General features: G+C 45.3%; 1 protein-coding gene across 4 annotated transcripts in view; it reads left to right on the forward strand.

The window, feature by feature from the left end:
• The window catches only part of mboat2b (membrane bound O-acyltransferase domain containing 2b), a 54,889-nt gene extending 35,819 nt beyond the window's left edge, over nucleotides 1–19,070 (forward strand). For 3 of the 4 annotated variants that reach the window (XM_048984827.1, XM_048984826.1, XM_048984828.1), the window contains 11 exons: nucleotides 3,192–3,269; nucleotides 7,263–7,358; nucleotides 8,232–8,287; nucleotides 11,458–11,512; nucleotides 12,585–12,768; nucleotides 13,783–13,975; nucleotides 14,593–14,696; nucleotides 15,100–15,164; nucleotides 16,694–16,826; nucleotides 17,252–17,403; nucleotides 18,000–19,070. In XM_048984827.1, coding sequence (XP_048840784.1) covers nucleotides 3,192–3,269; nucleotides 7,263–7,358; nucleotides 8,232–8,287; nucleotides 11,458–11,512; nucleotides 12,585–12,768; nucleotides 13,783–13,975; nucleotides 14,593–14,696; nucleotides 15,100–15,164; nucleotides 16,694–16,826; nucleotides 17,252–17,403; nucleotides 18,000–18,156 — 1,273 coding nt within the window. In that variant the 3' untranslated portion in view covers nucleotides 18,157–19,070. Of the gene's footprint in view, nucleotides 1–3,191; nucleotides 3,270–3,325; nucleotides 6,327–7,262; nucleotides 7,359–8,231; nucleotides 8,288–11,457; nucleotides 11,513–12,584; nucleotides 12,769–13,782; nucleotides 13,976–14,592; nucleotides 14,697–15,099; nucleotides 15,165–16,693; nucleotides 16,827–17,251; nucleotides 17,404–17,999 lie in introns of those variants that run through there. The other variant, XM_048984829.1, reaches the window with a different exon arrangement.
• Nucleotides 19,071–20,460: the final 1,390 nt, after the last annotated feature.

The raw sequence follows: 20,460 nt of genomic DNA on the forward strand, positions 1-20,460 counted from the left end.
TGCGCAGTTTAACCCCTTAAAACTATTACTGGAGCGAGGAAGCGCTCGCGTTACGGCGACGGATCTAAATAGTGAGTGCACTATATCACGTCGCAAATGATGCTGAAACCACGGCGGGTCTCAAGAACTGGAGACTCCCAATTTCCAAATTACACACACACTTGGCTCGCAGCGCAAAGTGGTGTTAAACTTGCTTTGTCTAAAGCAGGCACACACATATGAGTAAGATCCTGATAGGTAGCTAAGCTATCGGTCTTATCTCAGGGAGTCCAAGCGCAACAGAATTCAGGTTAGAACCTCGTAACAAGAATTCCTGTTCGCTAATAGAGAGATCTCTGCCAGGATATATGGAAACGGAGAAACTCGTCCGAATCGATCCTGGAAACAACGCGCTATATCTGAGAATCTCGTCAGACATAGGGTTAAGGTTTACTGCAGTTTTAACGAAATAAACTAAAATAAAATAACCAAAAATAAAACAAAATAATATAACTACTAATAACAGAAATAAAAATAACTATATTAAGCCCGTATGTTCCCGCTTATATGCCTTCAGATTGCCCTGAGTGCGATTGATCCTCAACTTTTTGCAACCAGTTCACTGTAGCGCTTATTCAACTGTACGTTCAGTCATAAAAAGTTTAAATTGTGTGCTCACAATAAGTTTAAACCTTGTACCTGCATTCTCCACCAATTATGTAGGAATTATTAGCTCAGGTAAATTTTTATATCTCCACCAATATGTTTTGAAATTAATTAACTTTTAATTAATTATTATTTAATGCTGATTATTAACCAATTGTTATGCCGAATGGTCGGCTCCTCCAAACTCAATTGCGAATCCCCGATATCTGTTAATGTGAGACTTAAATGGGATTCATTAATAACCAGTATCGCTTAATAACCTGGGTTAGTGGGCTCGTCCAGCGAGCTGCGTCACCAGGTAATGTAAACGATCGGTAGCGAAGCTCCCCTCACGGCCGATGAGAGAGAGTCTCGCGATATTTCAGGCGAGTTTAGAGGTTTCAGAGCGTAGTAGCCAGATCGCACAGAGGCAGGGACTATTGTGAGCACTCAATGACGGAGGCTGAAGTTGTGTAAAAAGACATGCATTTATTCCTACAACTAACATAAGACAGACATTACACCTAACAAACAATAAACATGAAATAACGGAATAGACACAAACGATGTAATCATGAAAATGCAATGACCAGATTTAAAATGATTAACCTGAAAAGGGAAAAACTGTTCTGCAAAGCAAGCAGTTTGTAAGGATTATAAACCTAAAGGAATATAGCAGGTGAATAGGACAGTTTAGGTTGTTAGAAAGGAAAGGAAGTTGGTTTACTTGGATGCAGGAAAGAAGGAGGTCTTTGCAGTTGGTTGCAGTGGCTGATGAGCTGATGGGTGATGGCTCTCAGGGAGGCGCGGGGTTTGCAGCGGTTGTTGGAGTGGAGTCCCTCCGGTTCTTTCTTCTGGTGAAGCTTGGGCTGAGTTGCAGTTCTTTGGGTCTTCACCGACGGGCTTTAAGAACGCTGCTTGTTTCTCCGTTTTCTTCTCTTTTTCTTTTCTTCTTCTCCGATTTTCTCCGCTGCTTTGTTCTGAGATGCCAGGTTTTATAGCATAAGGTTCGTGATTAGGAGTGACCAGGAATTTGAGTCCTGGACCAATGGCTGACCATCCATTTGGCGGGCTTCGGAAGGGGGTCGGTATCAGTCTTTTTGGGATTTATGACCAGACTGACTTCTCTGGTAATGGTGATTTTCATTAGGCTGGTGTAACTTTTGATACGTCCACTTTTGTGGTAACCACTGACCAGATTTGGAAACTGGAGTGATTTTCCTTCGGTTTGATACCAAACATGCCGTACCAGCCTAGCGGTTCACACCAAATACCATCTGTGATGATTAATTAATGATTACTTATATTATGCTATTATGTTATGTTCTATTACTCACACCAGTATATGGTACAGGTGGTTTAGGTTGTACCTCAACAGATATTACCCTTTATACAGACATTATATGACATATTCTCATGTCATAAGCACATCGTACCCTTAGATAGGCATGGTAGAATACAAAGATCAGATAAGGGTTGCCGAGGAATGTGGCAAAGAAAAGGGGGGGGGGAGAAGGTTTGTCAAACAAAGAAAAAGAATCTCCAAAAGTTAAGACACATTCGAACATAACCTGTACATATCTGTATATTAAGACTAGTAGTCAAGAGTAAATAAATATACAGATATACAAAAGCCAAACTTAACAGAAACTTTCTGTGGGGTGCTGGGTGAGTGGTATGTAAGGCAGGACGTCGGGGGATGGGGTTGTGTGCCAAGTCGAGGGGCCCCTGTCCCTGGGGATCCACTCTGCTATCTGTAGGTTGTTAAAGCTTTGGGCAATAAAAGTTGAAGTGCTGGCCTCCCTGGTTATCTATGTGTGTGGGGTCACAAACCCCCCTTTGGGGCCTAGGTCGATGTGTGCCTTCTCGTACCAGGGTAGGCCTTGTCTCAGGCCACCTGGAATTTAAGCTTTGTGATATGTGCATGTGTGATCCTACAAACATGATCATTGTCAAACCCAGTATGCTGTAGTCCTCTTGACCATGGTGTGGATGTGACATCAGGTAATTAGTGCTACATTTGATTTCTGGGTGGTTTGCCTCTAAATTTAATTTCCAAATAGCAGGAAGCTTGCCAGGTTCATCTTAAAAAGGAGTAATTTGTGATCTGAATATTAATTATAGATGCCGGTAAATCTTGGCTGAAGAGGTCTTTCAGAATATTGAAAGATGGTTTGACGTGGCAGGTCTGAAGATTACTGTGAAATGCCTTATTTATTTGTCTTGCTGAGAAGCAGTTTGAAACTCTTTTAGGGCTGCGGTGATTAGTTGACGTAGTCGTTGATGTTGACGCTGAAAATATCAATATTTTAAGTCGAAATGCCGGCATCCATTATCTAAAGCACTGCAATAACATAAAGTTTGTTGTTGTCAAAATAAAAATCGATCATTTAGATTAATCGGTAAAATAGTCGATAGATTCATCCATAGAAAAATAGTCGTTAGTGTCAGCCCTAAGCTCTTTACAGTAATTAGAGTGACTGCTGATTAGAGAATTATGATCTCCTTCATGTGAAGATTGCTTGTACCATTGACTGTTGACCTTGAGATGACCTCCTCTCTTCCAGGTACGCCCTGCACTTCTTGGTTCAGAGTGGAATTACATATGGTATCATGATTTTGGCTGGTGTGGAGCACATGCACAAGTAAGTCCCTGTCTGAATTATTTATTCACCCCCCCCCCCCCCTTTTAATATCCATTTAGTTTAGTTTAGAGAGAGTAGTGGGGGTTGTTTTTGGAATGCTGTAGTGCAGTTTCTTTGCCTGTATCAAAGGAATACTGGTGTGAATGTAAATGGTCAGTATTTGTCCATTGTTCTTTTACCTTTCCCCTGTTGGGCTACAAGATCTTGCATGTCAAAATCAAATTAGAGAGAAGGTGATTCTTATAGTGTGCAGGCAAAGCATTGCTCAGCACTTAAGAATGACTACCCAACTCAGTCCAGTGAGATCCTAATCACTGGAGCCCCATTAACAAGTGTTTTAATGGCACTCTGTTCACCCGGCACAGCTAAACTCATCCATCGTGATTTACAGTGTCTTCCCTAGACTGGGCTCATGTTGTCGCCTTATGCCAGTGAGTAGGTATATGGTCCAGTGAAGTCGCTGCGTACTTGCTGTGAACCCAGTGAGCCTTGGGAGTCCTTCAGTGACATTCTTATACACCCTCAGCTATTCCTCAGTCAACTGGGCTGACGTGCGAGTGGTTGATCCTCACAAAGAAGCTGCCTACGTGTCTGACAGCACCCAGCCTGTAATAAATGGTCGCTTATAAGTACCTGCCAACATGTCGCTGAGACATAAAGAGTCTTTGAAAGCCCTGTTCTGTCTGACAAACTTGTTGAGGGGGTGAGCGATGCCACGGCCCTGATGTGAAACTGTAGCATAACAGGACTGCAACTTCACTGAATCCCCAAGGACGTACCTTCATAGCCACGAGGCCGTCTGTGATGTAAGGTATCGTGACAGCCGCTGTTGTCCTTGCACTAGGTGGCGCCCTACAGCCCTATGGCTGTGGCTTGAGTAGATCGGGCCAGAGTTACCTTGCATGAAGCACTTTTCTCTGTCTTTCTGGAGCTGTTATCCGAATGTGATTGGTATAGAGAGTAATCATGCTTTTTGCTTCTTTAAAAACCAGCTGGTGTTTCCCTCTGGGTCACTGGTAACTTGGTCGGACAGGGACTGCTTAGACAATATGAACATTTGCAGTGAATGGGCAATGGAAATGTTTCTGCCTGTGCTGGTTCTGCAGCTATTGCAGCCTCATCGTCTGTCTGTCCCTGCACAGAGGACCCTGATACTCCTTCAGCATAGCGACGGCCGCTTGTGACCTGATGGAGCGTCTTGGACCGACTGCCGTGTGTCCCTCATACACCCTATATCCTCATGACCGTGACCTTGTCTATCCTCCTCCTCATCCTTCCCTCCCTGCTTCCTGCTTCATTTTCTGTGATCCTCTCTATTCTTTGACTTAGCAGTCCTTCTCCCCTTCCCATCGTCCCTTGGGTGTGAGGTTGTTTCCTGAGGAGCTTAGGCAAGCAGCAGTTAGCCTACTGCTTTGAACCTGGCAATCCAGAGATGGGATGCCTGTTTGCATAGAAAGGATATGAGTGATGCTGCTCTCGGCTAGGAGGGGTCACCGGTTTGGCCGAATGCTATCCTGGGGCTGAGCATGTGCAATATCTCTGAAATCAGCACAGTGCTGACTCGGATCACTCTGAGCGTTACCCGAGGCCGGCAGCAGCCCCCTGGTGACGCCCCTTAAAATGTCCCAGGGGAGCGACATACTCCAGGAATAGTATCACAGCTTTGGTTTTTGCAGGAAGGTCCTGGCAGCCAGCTGGTAGTATGAGCTGGCTGGGATCTCACTTCATCGCCGCCGTTTGAGGGAGCTGGAGATGTTTGCGTCATCACCGAGGAGTTAGTGGGGGCAGGTCAGCCAGCCCACTGGGACTCCTGCTAATCTTTACCTCAGACGGAGAAGCTAAGAAGCGCTTTTAGCTTCTGGGGGGAGGCTTTGCAGCACCGGCTAAGGTGCGTCAGGGCTGCATCCTGCAAAGAGAGAACACCACAGCAGCACGGCAGTGACATCATGAGAGCGACAGCCAGCATGTTTGAGAAGGAGGTGCATCCCCTTGTTTCTGGACAGCAACCAGCCTGGATTGGCCACTGTGCGCCTGTGTTGGACATGTGTCTGTATATCAGGCAGGCATTTTGCCGAGAGCTCATTTCTGCACCATCCTCTGTAACTCTCTGTGCCAATCAGCAAGGCAATAATGGGGAAAATGATGCGCTCACACTGGGAGGAAAACGATGGACTGGCTTTCACTTCAAAGGCACAGTATTGGCGTTTCCATGGAGACCAAAGCGCTTCCCCTGCTCTCTGCTACTCCTCTCATGCGATGTTTTGATTGATATGCTCCCTTCCTGTAGCTGACGCTCCTGTTTATTCCAACAGGAAGGGACAAGGAATTAATCTGAACTCAAAATGTTAATTAGTGTTAAACAACCTCTGTATCTATCCATTCATCAGTTAAGGGATTTTGATCAAGACATTGGAGCTTGTCTTACATGTGGTTTTGGAATTATAATATGGAAAACAAAATCTTAATTATACAGTTGTTGCTTCCCACAGCGCCTGCACGAAGCACTTCCCACTGCAGAGGCTTTTCAGTGGGGTCGTCCCTCACGGTTAATTTTTCCAGTGGAGGGGGTTGATCGAAAAGGGCCACTCCACACCTTAAAAGGAAACACTTTTGATTGTTTGACCAAAAGTGGCAGGTGCTCAAGTGTCCCCAGCCTGCGTCAGAGACGGTCTGACTTTGACTCCTCTGGAAGCCAGCCAGTACCTTATAAAGTATCACAGAGTATCATAGAGTACCTCGGCTCCCAGCAGGCTTATTGGGAGGCCGCCTCCCTCACGGCTGGCCAAGAGCCAGCAAGAAGCCATCCTTCTGCATAGGCATCCTAGGGAGTGATCCGCGCCCAATCATTTCCCCCTGGGTTTATTTTCACATGCGGGAGGGCACTTTCTTGGGGGAGAACTGCCAGCCTGGTCCAGGTGGGATGTGCTGACAGAGAAGTAAAGTTTGATCCTCCTGTTTTGTCCCTGGGTGAATAATACCAGGGTCACTATGACGAAACCGACCATGTGGTTCTGCTTTGGTTCCAGCCAAACTGGTTTTGTCTTAACGAGATGTGGGGTAAGTATCAACGGTGCTCTTATGAATATTTATAGTTTTGAGTAAAACAGGTGTACCTAGAGTGTAAGGCCTCCTAGAATTTAAGTTGAGGCTCCTAGGCACTGTCCCCATCACCTAGCCTCCTAGGGGGACCCTGTGTGTGGTAGGGCTCTTGTAGCAGTTGGCATGTAAACTCTATGTGATGTTGAGGTGGCTGCCCTGTGGTGCATGGCTCTGCGGGTTAGCATTCTGTGCCCATGTTCCAAAGGTCGCGGTTCACATACCACCGCTGGTGGTGATGTCGCCGCTCTTGAGTAAGTCCCTTAAATCCAATGGACTGGCTGACCCTTCTCTCTCAATTGTGCGTCGCTTTGGATAAAAGCATCTGCTATATAAATAAATGCAGATGAGCTGTCTCAGTGTGGGTCTCCTGCACAACCTGATTACCATGATTCCCTTTTAACCCCTGATACAGCAGGCGAGATTAACAGTATGGAATGATCACTGCAATGAAGTGATGAAAAATCAGCGCAGGTGCTGTGAAGTTGCTAATCCTTGCCTTAATAGAGTTTATGTGTGGTGTGGCAGTCTATGCACATTTCCTACAGTATACATACTTTAAATATATAGTCAATATTCTAAATGGCTCTTTCATCCATATCCCATGTGTTGTAGTAGTGTGAGGCTGCATCCTATTCCTGGGTGCCCTTTATGGAATGTCAGTCCATCGCAGGACACACACTCACATACAGACAATGGGCAATTTAGAGACACAAGCTGCCCAACACGATGGTCAGTCAACCAATAGGTATCATAAGTAGCATGACGTAAAACAGAAAGCTCAGTTTGCGTACACATTACTGCTGCAAGCCATCTTCCCTTAGAGGTCTCTCAGACCTCTTCTTCTTCTGTGGCTTGATGACAAATGGTGGTTTTTCTTTTTGGCTCCCCCGGCAGGTACTGTTTGGTGGTGGCCCTGGGGTACCTCAGCATATGCCAGATCACCCGGGTCTATGTCTTTGACTACGGCATGTACTCTGCAGACTTCACGGGGTAACGCTCCGCCGTCTTGCTGTCACCGTCGTGCTGCGCAGAGGTGACAGGGTCACCGGCACACTTTCATCTCAGGGGACGCCTTGTGCTGATCGCAGATGAGCTCTAGCTGAGCATTTTCGCTCAGCAGTAGATGGGCAAGGAACTGGACATTTAACTTTTTTTACATTTCTGTCATCAAATGGCAGCAACAAATATAATGGTTTGAAATTGCTCATATTAAAAAATTTGTTTTTTCATCTAATTTTGTCGATTATTATAATTGGAATTGACAACCTTTGTATGCTGTGAAATGGGGTGCTGTTGGAAATAGCATGTTTACCTAAATAATGGAGCACTGCAGTGGAGCTTCAGGATGAAGGAGCGGGGCAGGCCTGGCTGTGGCCCAAGGGGCAGGAATGACAGAACAAATGAGCCATCCAATGAAATCTCTCCCCGTTCTTCTCTTGGCCAGTTAAATAAGGTCTCTCTTTATATTAAAGTAGCTGGACTTGAAAGAAGGAACATAAGTGGTCAGTGCATTAACTGGCTTATATGTGGGCATCAAATTACAGTGAGCAGTTTTTCACTTGTAGTGGAACCTTTACAGTGAACTGTCCTGTTTAGCTGTAAGACATAAATGGGAAAAGAAATTTCTTTGTGGCTAGCAGACACTACTTAACCTCACTTAAGGAAGATGATCCTGCTGCTGGTGTCACTTAAGCAAAACGCAGGTTTTTTTGTCAAAAAAATACCTAGCCATGAAAATAATTAAATAAGGGAAATTGTAATCCAAGTAACGACTGCGATACTGGTGATGATGGTAATGATGGTGATGGTGATTCCTGGAGAGTGTCTGCCCAGTCACCTCTGCTTCCCTGCCCCCTTTTGCAGACCCATGATGGTCATCACCCAGAAGATCACTAGTCTGGCATTTGAGATCCACGACGGTAAGTGGCGGCTGTAGATGCCTTGTCTTAATCGAGATTGCTTGTCTCACACGAGGGCGATTGCATGTTGAACCCATTTCACTGGTTCTTGGGTGAAGCAGCCAACCCCCCCCACTCATCATTAATGAGTGATAATTCAGAGGACATATAAAACAAAATGGAATTACTGTAAAGCTTATCGTTTGCTAGGCTCTCGGTTCATCCTTAATGATAAATAGTGTGACTGGACTCTGCTTGACATTTCACACATTGGTCCTTGGGTTGGTCACACTATTCATGGACCGCAGAACGCTTCAGAATGGGGGAGGGTGCAAGTTATGTCCACATATCTGTTTGCTTTTAAAAAACTCAAAACTTCTGATACTATTCATGTTTTATTAAGTTTTACAGGTTTTTTGTGATTATTCTTCACTCCATTCTTAATGATGTTCCAAAACCGACCCAGCTACGTCAGTTCTCGACAGCAGTGTCACCCACAGACAACAGGGGTAGTCGACCAGGGGTGAGGTCCCCCTCCATAAACTTTGCCGACCAGGGGTGGGGTCCCCCTCTGTAAATTTTGTGCCATCATCAGTGATCGAAACAGGACACTTACTGTAAAAGGGGATGCTTTCAATTGTTCAAGCGAAAGGAGCAGGTGCTCCAGCATAAACTACCATACCCCCCACCTCCCACATGTGCCTGCGTGATGGTATCTGTAGGTTTTTTAAGGATGGCGGCCTTGACTGGGGTCACCCTTTCATTAAGGGTAGTTGGAGAACGGGGCCGTGGATGACTCTGATAGCTGAGTAGCTGCAATCAAAATCCATCCTCTCTGATGAACAGTCAGAGAGTGCTGTTGGTCTTGCACATCCTTTCTTCACCCACCCCTCATTTGTTTCTGTGCTTTAGGAAGTTCACTGGAAGGTCTTAGACCTGACACTCAGTGGACTTGCAGCCTTTCAGCGCCAGCCCCGTGTAATGACCCAGGAGCATAAATATAATACTTAAGTTGCACTGATAAGAAAAATTATGGTAAAACCCTGTGACATTTTGAACTTTGACCTTAGTGAAAAGGTTTTATGCAGGTGTTCTTTACCCAGTGCTCACTGAGCAATCAGGTAGTTTATGTAGGTACTACAGCATAGCGTTGGACACCGTCTGCCATCAGACATTAAATGTGACAGGATAATTAAACCGCTGCCTTACTGCTGCCATCTTCACTATAAATGGAGGAAGCTGAATAGCCCGGCCTGTTGAGAGGGCACAGACCTGCAGGGGACCCGTTAAATCACCCCCCCGCTCCCACCCCCCCCACCCCATACATCACAGCGACTGTTTCAGAAGCCGTTCCGCTGGAGGGACGGTGAATTAAATGCCGCACACCCTGACCTGGAAGCCATGCATCTTACCGGGAGCGGAAGGCGTAACCCCAAACTCACTGCCGGTTTAAACTCCTCAAGTGTTTTCTGCATTACTGCATTACCAACGCAGGCACTGGGCCGGACAGCAGGTGGTATGTTTACAGCCCAGCTGAACCTGGCTCATGGACTGGGAGCAGATAGTCAGACTGCAAGACTGCGGCATCAATGTTCATTTCTATATTTCGAGTGAGGAGCGAAACACAATACGCACTCATAACTGGAGACTTTAAAGAACATTGCAAATATGACAGTTTGTAGTCACTGTCTTGCTATGCTGTTTCCCATGGAGACTGAGAGGTACCAAGGGACCCGTTTCTTTCCTCCGATCCACAAAGGACAGTCGTTAATTATTTGTCAGCTGTAAAACACCACAGGGATCAACCCAGGCTTTAACGTTACAGCAAGGCCTCGTCCTGCTCTGTAACGTGCCTGAACGTTCTGGGTTGGTGTCTGACTGATTGGCCTAGGATAGGCTGAGAAGATGGTGCAGAGTGGTAGAGAGCAGCTGGGTGCTGATTTAATAAGATCTGTGCATCACAGAGAACCAGCCAGTTTCCTGTTCTTCTGAAGTGCGCAGAACCCCACCCCAGACATCACTGTCACTTTGGCATTCCCTGCAGGAAAATGTGACTTCTCACTGCAGTGTCAGCAAAGCAGCAAATCTTCATACCAAAAAGTTAGCTTGACACAGGAGATCGATGTGCCCCCCTTGTTCCTGCCCACTGCCCGTGTCTCTGGGGGTGTATAGCTTTGGTCTAGGTAGTCCTCCTTAAAGAGGCTTTGGTCTAGGTAGTCCTCCTTAAAGAGGCTTTGGTCTAGGTAGTCCTCCTTAAAGAGGCTTTGGTCTAGGTAGTCCTCCTTAAAGAGGCTTTGGTCTAGGTAGTCCTCCTTAAAGAGGCTTTGGTCTAGGTAGTCCTCCTTAAAGAGACCCTGCTTCTTCTGTGGCTGCCCAGCGGAAACCAGGAGACCTCATCAGTCGGTGTCAAATTGATTTCTGTGGCCCGATTTAACTGTCAAAACACATTTGGAAATAGATGAAGAATTGTTCCGGAAAATTCCAGCACTGTTTCCTGTGGGCAACGCGGCTGTGCTGGGCTGTCCTTTACCAGCTCACTGCATTCACAGATACCTTCCTGACTTCAGAAGACTCTCTCTGTCGTTAGCACAGCCTCTCACCCTTAAAGCTGTATAAGCTCAGGCGAAACGCCAGGGGTTGCACCTGTGGTTTCGCTTAGTTGGGGAGTTATGGGAATTCCCTGCAGCTCTCGGCACTGGATGTTTTTTATCAAGGGAGCTGGGGGAGGGGAGAGGGAGACCTAGATTTTCCCCAGTGTCATATTCTATTAATCATATTTATATTTAAAATAGCTAAAATCCCTGTGGGACCTTTTACATCTGACGTGAGTTCCTGTTGTTTACAATGTTTGCCATGTTTTTGTTGTCACCCTCTGTCACACACACACACACACACACAAACACACACACACACACACATCGGCTTCCACTCTACTCACCTGCTCATCCCTGTAATGTAAGGGTATCCTGTACTGATGGAGGGAGGAATAAGGCACGGCAGCCTGCAGTGGCGAGGGTCGCTATGCACTGTCACGCACCGTTTAAGCCATTTGGAGTGGGGCACGGATTAAATATTACCACAGTAATGTTCCGCCATCTTTTGGAGGAGCATTACTCCAGTGCTCTGCTCACTGATGTACTAACTTGACTCTCTCAGCTTTTCCCTTCCTGCTTCCCTCTCTGACCTCCTAGGAATGGCCAGGAAAGAGGAGCAGCTCTCCCCCAGTCAGAAAATTCTCGCCGTAAGGTACGCCGTGGTTACACTGCATTATGTTGTTCTGGTGGGTGGCTATAGGTGTCATTTGTGTCCCTCGGCCAAAGGGGGCGCATGTGAGCATTGACATAGGTCTTTGTAGGACATGGTGGGAGCAGAAGTGCCATGGACCACAAAAATGACTTCTGGTTGCTGACTAGTTTAACCAGTTTCCTATCAGTTTCTCTAACTTCCCACTTTCTGGGCTCATGGGTCCACCCACTGTGGCTGGTAGAACCTAATTTCCCACGTTGCTGCTGTTCACCAAGGACCCTGCATCTAGCCCGCTGTGGGTTTCAGTGTCCCGCAGGCTGACCTGCTATTAACTAAACTTTTTAAAGAGAGTTTGCAAAGGGGAATGACACTTGACAAGTCTAAGCAACTTTTATTGCTAACTATAGTTATATGACGCATATGGTTATATACTAAGATGAAATATTCTCCTTGGTCATAGTGCAAATGATAAAGTAATAAATAGCATATGTTAAGACATATAAACAAAAAACATGACATTAAGTCCTAGGTAAGAAATACAGTTAGCTACCTAATAGTGGGGAAAGATTGTTCAAATTATCCTGGAAGTGGAATGTGCAGCAAATGAACATGTATAGTTTCAGATGTATGAGTCCAGAGCCATTAGTCTCTTGACAGTGTGTCTTGGATTGGGAGCGGCCGGACTGTTCAGCAGTCTGACAATAGTCTGTGGAAAATGCAGTTTTTAAGCCTCGCTATCTTGGCTTTGACTGAGTTAAATGTAGAATATATACATGGATTTGATCCAGATAATCATAAGGATAGATTTGTGTTGGAATGTTAGAGCTAAAATACAGGTCTGGGTAACAATCACTTGGGCGGCTACCTATAAACTGTTTTTTCTTAAATCAAATGAGGTCACTGAGCCACAATGTATTGGACATTCAAAGAGGAAGAAATCTATCATGCTTTGAGGTTGCAGACATCAGTTAGTGTTCACACTTGCTTTTGGTTCTTTTTCCCTGTACTAAATTGGATCCGGTCTCGTTTCTGCCTGGGGAAATCTCCATGTCTGTTGTTGCTACCCTTGCAGGCGGATGCCCAGTCTCCTGGAGTATCTCAGCTACAACTGTAACTTCATGGGCATCCTAGCAGGTCCCACGTGTTCCTACAACGACTACATCGCCTTCATCGAGGGCAGGTCCTACCACGCCAAGCACCTGCAGAACAATGGCAAGGTGAACGGGACGCACAAGCAGAGCGACCCATCGCCTAAGGTAAACCACCCCCCCCCCCCCCGCTGCTCTCCTCCTGTCCCCTCTCTGGCCTAAAGTCAAATGTAGATAATGGCCTTGGCTGTGCCCCCATAATGCATTGCTAAATTATGAATCGGGGAAAGTTGAAAGACAGTATAATGTCTTACGATCAGAGTTGGGTAATTCAAGTTGAGTACTCTGTGACTGTGACTCTTTCAACTGATCCTGGTCTGGACTTTTACTCTCTGGACCTGAATTACCCAACTCTGCTTACGATCTACAAGAGTAGAGTACAACAGCCAGATCATAATGATCAGGTATGTTTGCTGAGACGAAACTTCTCTTAGAAAACAAACGTAAAATTTTACCTTCAGCTACTATGTTATGCTGTTCTGCACAACTGTCATGTCAAGCCCTAAAATGATAGGTCATCTTCTGTTAGAAAATGACTTTTTTGAACAACTGTGATTGATGCATTAAATAGCGCCCCCTGCTGGAAAGAGGGCAGCCAGCAGGCCCAGGCATGTGTGGACTGGGGGAGCCCTTCCGTCCACTGATTATAGATCAGCTAGGCATCTGTTGCAGCATCACCTTCACTTTCCTTTTCCCTCTGTAGTGCAGGAGCTCATGGCCGTAGGGGTTTACTGCAAATGGTCACTCTTCTGTTGAAGAGCAAATCCTATCAGTGTTTAATAATAATTCATGTTACTTATTAAGCATAGCTTAATCAGATTGTTCTTTTTTCTGTGTGTCTTTTCCAAGTGGGGAACAAAATAGCAAAACCTGGTGTTTCTCCAGGGCAAGGATTATTTACCGTGATTTAAAAACATTTTTTTTTAATTGAGTGACAAAGGATTTGAGTGAGGTGGTGCATTACCCACCGTGTGTGCAGTGCGTGATCTCGTCTGTAGTTGCAGGTGGGGGGCGGGGCTTTGGGTCTGAGCCTGACTTGTTTTGGGTCTGGGCAGTGACCCATGTTTATGACTCTGCCTGGCTCAAAGGGCGCCGGATGACGGCACTGTTTTCTGCCCTCAGGTGGACGTGATCCAGAAGCTGTGTGTCTGCATGCTCTCGTTGCTGGTCTTCCTGTCCGTTTGCAAAGTGTTCCCCGTGGAGCGCAACATCGATGACGACTTCGTCGCCACCACACCCTTCTATGGCCAGGTGATCTACCTGTACCTGTCCATGCTGACCACTCGGCCAAAGTACTACTTTGTGTGGACACTGGGTGAGTGTTCCCTCGCCACAGTTTTGCGGTCTTGGCATTTTAAAGGTATCCTTTAATGCCTCTATTTATTGTGGTTTCCAAAGGCTGAACTACTTTAAATTAACGTTCAATTCTGCGCAATAAACAAGCCTATAGGTATTGATCGCTATAAGTATTTAGATGCAACAATGTCTTTGGCTCTGGGAGCGTTCTGAGCAATGTTTAGGTTGAAGGACAGGTGCTCAGGTCGTCTCTGCAGTGTTCAGGTAAAAGGATAGCTGCTCAGGATGTACACACAACAGGTTCAAAGACACGCCCACGTTATCTGCACAATGCTCAGGTAGACTGACATGTACTCAGATTGTCTCTACAGTGTTCAGATTGAAGGATAGGTGTTCAGGTTGTTTGTACAATGTTCTGGTTAAATGACAGAAGCGTGTGTCTCTGCAGGGGATTTGCACCCCTTCAAGTGACTCCAAGGTCTTCATTGCAGTGCAGATCTCAGTCACTGCATTGTCATGTTGCTTTACACAGTGTTCTATATGGATGCACATAATTGGAAGAAGCCACATGAAGTAATGCTGGTAGAGAGTAGGTATGACCTGTACGTCTCCCTATGTGCTTTTACCCCTGCACAGCCGACGCCATCAACAACGCTGCTGGATTTGGCTTCAATGGCTACAACAAGGATGGTTCACCCAGATGGGACCTCATATCGAACCTGAGAATTATGGACATAGAGGTGAGGCTCCAGAAGGCCATTAAGACCAATCCCGTGATGTCCATCCAGCAGTTTGTGACTGAAGTGGTTAGGACTCTGCCTGTGATCAGAAGGTTGCTGGTTTGCATCCTGAAACTGGAAGACTGATGCCACTATTGGGCCCCTGAGCAAAGTGCTTTACCTCAATTGCTCCTGCGGTGCCGCACGCTGGCTGACCCTGTGCTGTGCCTCCCACGTTTGCCCCCTCAACTTTATATGCATCTCAATTTCCCCATGGGGATCAGAAAAGTATCACTATTCTATATTCCCACTGTGTATCCTGGTCAGGAGGCCATCCCAGGCAGTACAGGCCCAAGCCTGCGGGTAGGAATCCTGCCTGTTTCCTCTGAACACCACAATGAGCTTTTCCCCTCTCCCTCTTCAGTTTGCCACCAGCTTCAAGATGTTCCTTGACAACTGGAACATCCAGACTGCCCTGTGGCTCAAAAGGTGAGTAACTGAAAATCTAGCGCTTCCACTATAAAATGTGTAATTGCTTTCTATGTACATGTCGCATGAATGAAAATGTGGAGCAATCTTCTTACTGTTAACTAATAGCGAGAAACGGAGAGATCCTGCCACCTCATTCAGGCCTGACCTAAATTATTAATGCAGCCCTAAATCTAGCTGTCACGGTTATAGAATGACACACTACCTTAACAGTGTAAGCTCAGCCTCTCCCCCATCTTATTTGAGACTTGAAGTCAGCCGTCTGACATCAGTGTTGGCCAGCCCAGAGCCCTCGATGGTGTCAGAAGTGTGTAGTCCTTTAAAGGCGCTTATAAAGCCAGGTGCACCGGGGTGACACAGCCACCTGCACAGTGTGAGACCTGCAGGCTTTAATTTACACGCTCGTCACGGTGCCCCGAGCCCAGATATCCTGCGCTGTCTGAGCTGTCGGAAAGGGCAGATATTTTTTTATCTAGAAATCAGTATATGTACATTGAACTTATTTTCCTCGCCCAGTACATATGTATTTTAACAGCTGAGGTTATTATTATAATTTTTCAATTTGCTGAAAGCCAGCAGATCCTGTGAAGGACAGGATGGAAGCCATTTTGTTTCTACATATAAAGTTATCTGAGATGTGCTGAGCCATCATTTTTGTTTGGTTTTTGGGTGCCCTTTAGCTGCGCTGTGCTGTTGAAGCCACCATGATGTACAGTTTTGCCAAATTCTGTGACCGCTTTTCCGGGGCATATAGAGGGGTGGGGTCACAAGGGCAGTGGTCCCAGTTGAAAGCTGATTGGCCCGTGCCCCTGTCACTCCCTGATGTATAACATATCATTGGCTAATGACAAAGTCAGCCCTTGTTTATGAATTATATCCCTGTTATACCCCCCAACTTAAAAAAAAAATCCTGGAATTGCCCCTGTCATTTTTGATCGTTGGTCAGTGTTAACAGTATCCACAGAGTAACTCTCTCAACACAAAACCTTCACTTTGAATTGTATGGGGCGTCAGTCTAAGGTTAGTGCTCTGTAAACTGAAATAAAATGATACCAAAATAAAATCTACAACTAAACAAAAATTATAACTATTGCTTTTAACTGAAATATTATGAATCCTACTACTACTACTACTACTACTACTATTACTAATAATAATAATATTTCTCATGCTCAAGGATGCTTAAACACTGAAATAAAATAAAAAAAAACTTTCAGATATTTTCTGTTACAATTCTTTAAAACTATTCAGCTAAAGTAATTAGCAGCCTATCTTTTATTTCCATTATTAATATGCGTTTTCATGTAGGGTTCCCTACCGATTAGACACATAAAATACCTCTGCAACTAACCCAAAAAGTAAAATTTATAAAACTTACAACTAAAGTTTGTTTTTTTTATATATATACATATATACACACACGGGTTTCGAATAAAAATTGAAAGTAGTATAAAAATAAAAGCAGGCTTTAAAAATCTAAACGGTAATAACGTTGTTGTGCCATGTTCGGACTGGTATCCCCGCTGCAGGGTCTGCTACGAGCGCTGTCCCTTCAAGCCCACCGCAGCCACCTTCCTGCTCTCGGCAATGTGGCACGGCGCCTACCCAGGGTATTACCTCACTTTCGTCACAGGGATTCTCGTCACGCTGGCGGCGAGAGCGGTGAGTGCTGCACCCCCACATCCTGCATGTTGCCGCACGTCCTACCGCTCTCCCTCTTCATTTCTTTGCCGGCAGTTTTATCCCTCATACTTCTGGGTTCATGTTGCAATCCCATATATTAACTGCTCAGAACCCAAAACAAACCCTCTAGGAACAATTTCCCGACCATTTAGTGGTGAAATATTGAGCTGTGTGTTTGTGAAGCCATGGTTAAAGTGTGAATTGTGTAATGGCGATGTGGCAGCAGCTGTGTTAACTGCGTATCTGTGGTTCTTGACACTACAGCATATGGATGAGCCGATTCCTGTGTCAATCAGTAAAACAGCCTTAAATGACTTTAGCACTCCATATTGGAAATCTAGTATAGATGATATGGATTTAAACGTTCATCATTTAGCGATGTGCTCTCTCATTTTGATCTTCAGGTGAGACACAACGTCAGGCCCTACTTCCTGGGCTCTGCGACGCATAAGCTGGTGTATGATGTGATCACGTGGGCGGGGACTCAGATCGCCATATGCTACACAGTGGTACCATTTGTGCTGCTTTCGGTGGCTCCATCACTGAATTTTTACAGGTAAAGGACAAGCAACATCTTCACCAAGAGCAATCGCTTCAGAAACCTCACACATTCAAGCAGACGGTCTTCTACTTGGGCCATGTATCTGACAGTTCCCATCCATCCATCCATCCATCTTCGAACCACTTATCTTTGTTAGGTTTTTTTTAATTAATTTCCCACCCAGCATGAGGGTGCCTTTTCCTCGTAAAGATCACTTTGTAACTTGAACATTGGCCCAGATATTGCTTTAATAAGCTTGAATGAGGGTTGATGTGGTTCATGCTATCAGTTAATTTATCCCTCAAAGCAGCAATGACACAGCCCCGCATTTTTCGGGAGATGTAATTTGCTGCTGGGGGAGACGATTGAGCAGGCTATTAAGAGGAAGTAAGAGATGTTCAAGGACATTTGGTAAAGAAGCGTGGAGCCGTAATGACCGGGAGTACGTGCTGGCTGCCTCAGTGGAGATGTAGTGGCATAGAGAGAGAGCTTCACACAGTCCTGAAGGCGACCATCAGTGATTGCTACCTCTATGAGAGTGGCGCAGTTACCCAGCGAATGATCGCTGCTGTTTGTCTTGATCACACACATGTTGGTCTCCCCTTTCCCAGGTCGTGGTACTTCATTGGTCATATCAGCTGCTTGCTGCTGGTGGTGGCTCTGCCCGTGAAGCCAAGGCACCTGCGGACAAATAATGCACCCAGCAATGACCCCGCCCAGCTGCCCCCTTCCACCGCGGATGACAGCAGCCAAGAGAAGACTTCATGAGGGACTGTGAGCAAGAACCCGGCCTGCTAAGCTGGGGAATTCTCCAACACTGAGACCACTGCAGAGATTTGTTCTTTTCTCTACTTTTTTTAATGAAAGACCATCAGAAAAATGGACAAACAAATGGGTACGATGGATGGGGTGGTGGGGGTTCATATTTTGGGTTGAAGATAGCGCAGCTGACCCTGAGCATGAGAGCTCTCTGGACCAAACGGCAACTACTGACAGCGAAGCGTGGTGGGGGGATCACATGACTCGACTCGTAGTGTCTGATTGGCTCCACCAGCACGTTGTGTGCAAAACGGCTGCTCTGGTGCCTTAAACCTTCAGTCTGCCCAACAGCTTCATGTGCATCTCCCTGGGAAGGGAGTAGCACCATATCAAAGCTGTGCATTTTCTCATTCTGGCATCAGGCAACAGAGGAGAGCAGCGAAAACAAAAAAGATTTTAGTGTTTATGGGGTTTTGGTCCTTGTTAAAACACACCAACTTCTCCCAAAATGAAATGCATACAGAATTCCTGTTAACGTGGTTATAACACCAGGAGAAGAGGGGTGATTGTCAGTTGCCAATCTCCTTGAATTTATTTGCTCTTGCTATTGTTTGATTGGTCTCTTTTTTTTTCCTTTCTTTTCGTAAAATGAGAGACTCTGCCATCTTTCATATTATAGAGACAGCCTAAATCTCCTGACAGTAATGATAGGAAAGAGTTTCTGTTCTGGTTAATCAAATCACCTAATTCAGTTTTGAGGCTCCCTTATTTGTGCATCTACTACATGCAGAGCCAGCCTAAGGCATAAGTGACCTTAGCAGCCCTTTGGGGCCCCAACAAAAACAGGGGCCCCGCTTTGGGGGAAATGAAATGATCTACTCCTCCCCCAGCAAATTTCATCAGCAACACATTTCCCATCACCAGCCCCCGCCCCCCCCCCCCCCCACCCCCACCCCGGACAGGGTTGGCAAGCCCTAATTAGAAGTTGCTGGTGTCTTTAGAGCCTAAGGAAGGAAGTTCATCCGGTTTACCTGGAGGGGGAGCAAGTGAGTCTTGATGAGCGCTTCAGTTTATCATTACTATTCTTACTGTTGTTTTCCATCATTTTAAGGTATAAGAAGAGATTCAAGAAATGTCTGGATTTGGATTGTGTTCTAAAATCTGTTTTATTCCACACGAGTTATTACACTGTGCCTCACCTTACTAGATATCTTACTTGCATTTTAAGATTGTTAAGAGATGTTTGTCTGATTTTCTTTAACTCCTTAGGATAAATGATAACAATAATTAATTATTGTTTTTAGAGTTGAAGATCAGAATGGAGCTGCATCTTTTTTGTGAATTAAAGAGAGTGTCTGGAATCCAGTGTCAACACACTCTCATAAGGTGAAAACAATGTTAGTCTGCTTTCCCCATCTGTGATTCACAGGTTCTCCATCTCTCTTGCCACAGATTGAAAACACCTCACTATTTTTCGGATATGGCTGTAATCTGTTTTATGTTGGCTAATTGCAAACATTCTTGCTAAATGGCCCAAACATATGGGATTATATGCTCATTTGAATATGGAGGAAACAGATATTCTGAAATTGTTTCTGAAAGGCCCTGAACAAATTTGCAGTGTGTATGTATATATGTGGTAGTGTGTGTGCGTGTGTCTGAAAGTCTGTATACATTTTATGGTCTTTTTTTGTATCATTAAAAGATGACTTTTGACACATGTTCTATTGGTGTAATATGTGATTAAAAGATATTTGGATTTTATCCATCGTTCTGGACATGGCTTGTTACTAAATATTCAAGTCTTTGTTTTCATGCAGAATCACTGCAGTAATAGACTCACTGATGCCCTCTGGGGTTAAAAACATAGAAGTGCAAGCGGAATTTGATAGTTATGTAATAAATACAAAAACAGCAAGTACATAACTCCCACAATGAGCCAAGCAGGCTGCTCATTCATCTTAGCTGCTGCCAGCATTTTGCACCATACAGGCTCTTCGTTTTGCATCGGTTCTCAGCCAAGGCCTGTCATATTAGACACAAAACATCCATCCGTTTGTGGCGACACTCACTTTATCCTGAAAGTTCTAGTCACGGAAGGGGAACTTCCTGTTTGTCTGTTTTGGGAATGGTATGTGGGTCTCCAGAAACAAACCCAGCTGTGTGAGCTGATGAAAGTCACTTTGGATAAAAAGAGGTTGCCTAAGTCACAGAATGATAGTATAAATAACCTACATAGAGCAGTGTTTCCCAATCCGGGCCTCGGGGACCCACAGTCACTCCATGTTTTTGCTCCCTCCCAGCTCCTGGTAG

This window comes from Brienomyrus brachyistius, chromosome 19 (assembly GCF_023856365.1).
Source record: "Brienomyrus brachyistius isolate T26 chromosome 19, BBRACH_0.4, whole genome shotgun sequence".
NCBI lineage: Eukaryota > Metazoa > Chordata > Actinopteri > Osteoglossiformes > Mormyridae > Brienomyrus > Brienomyrus brachyistius.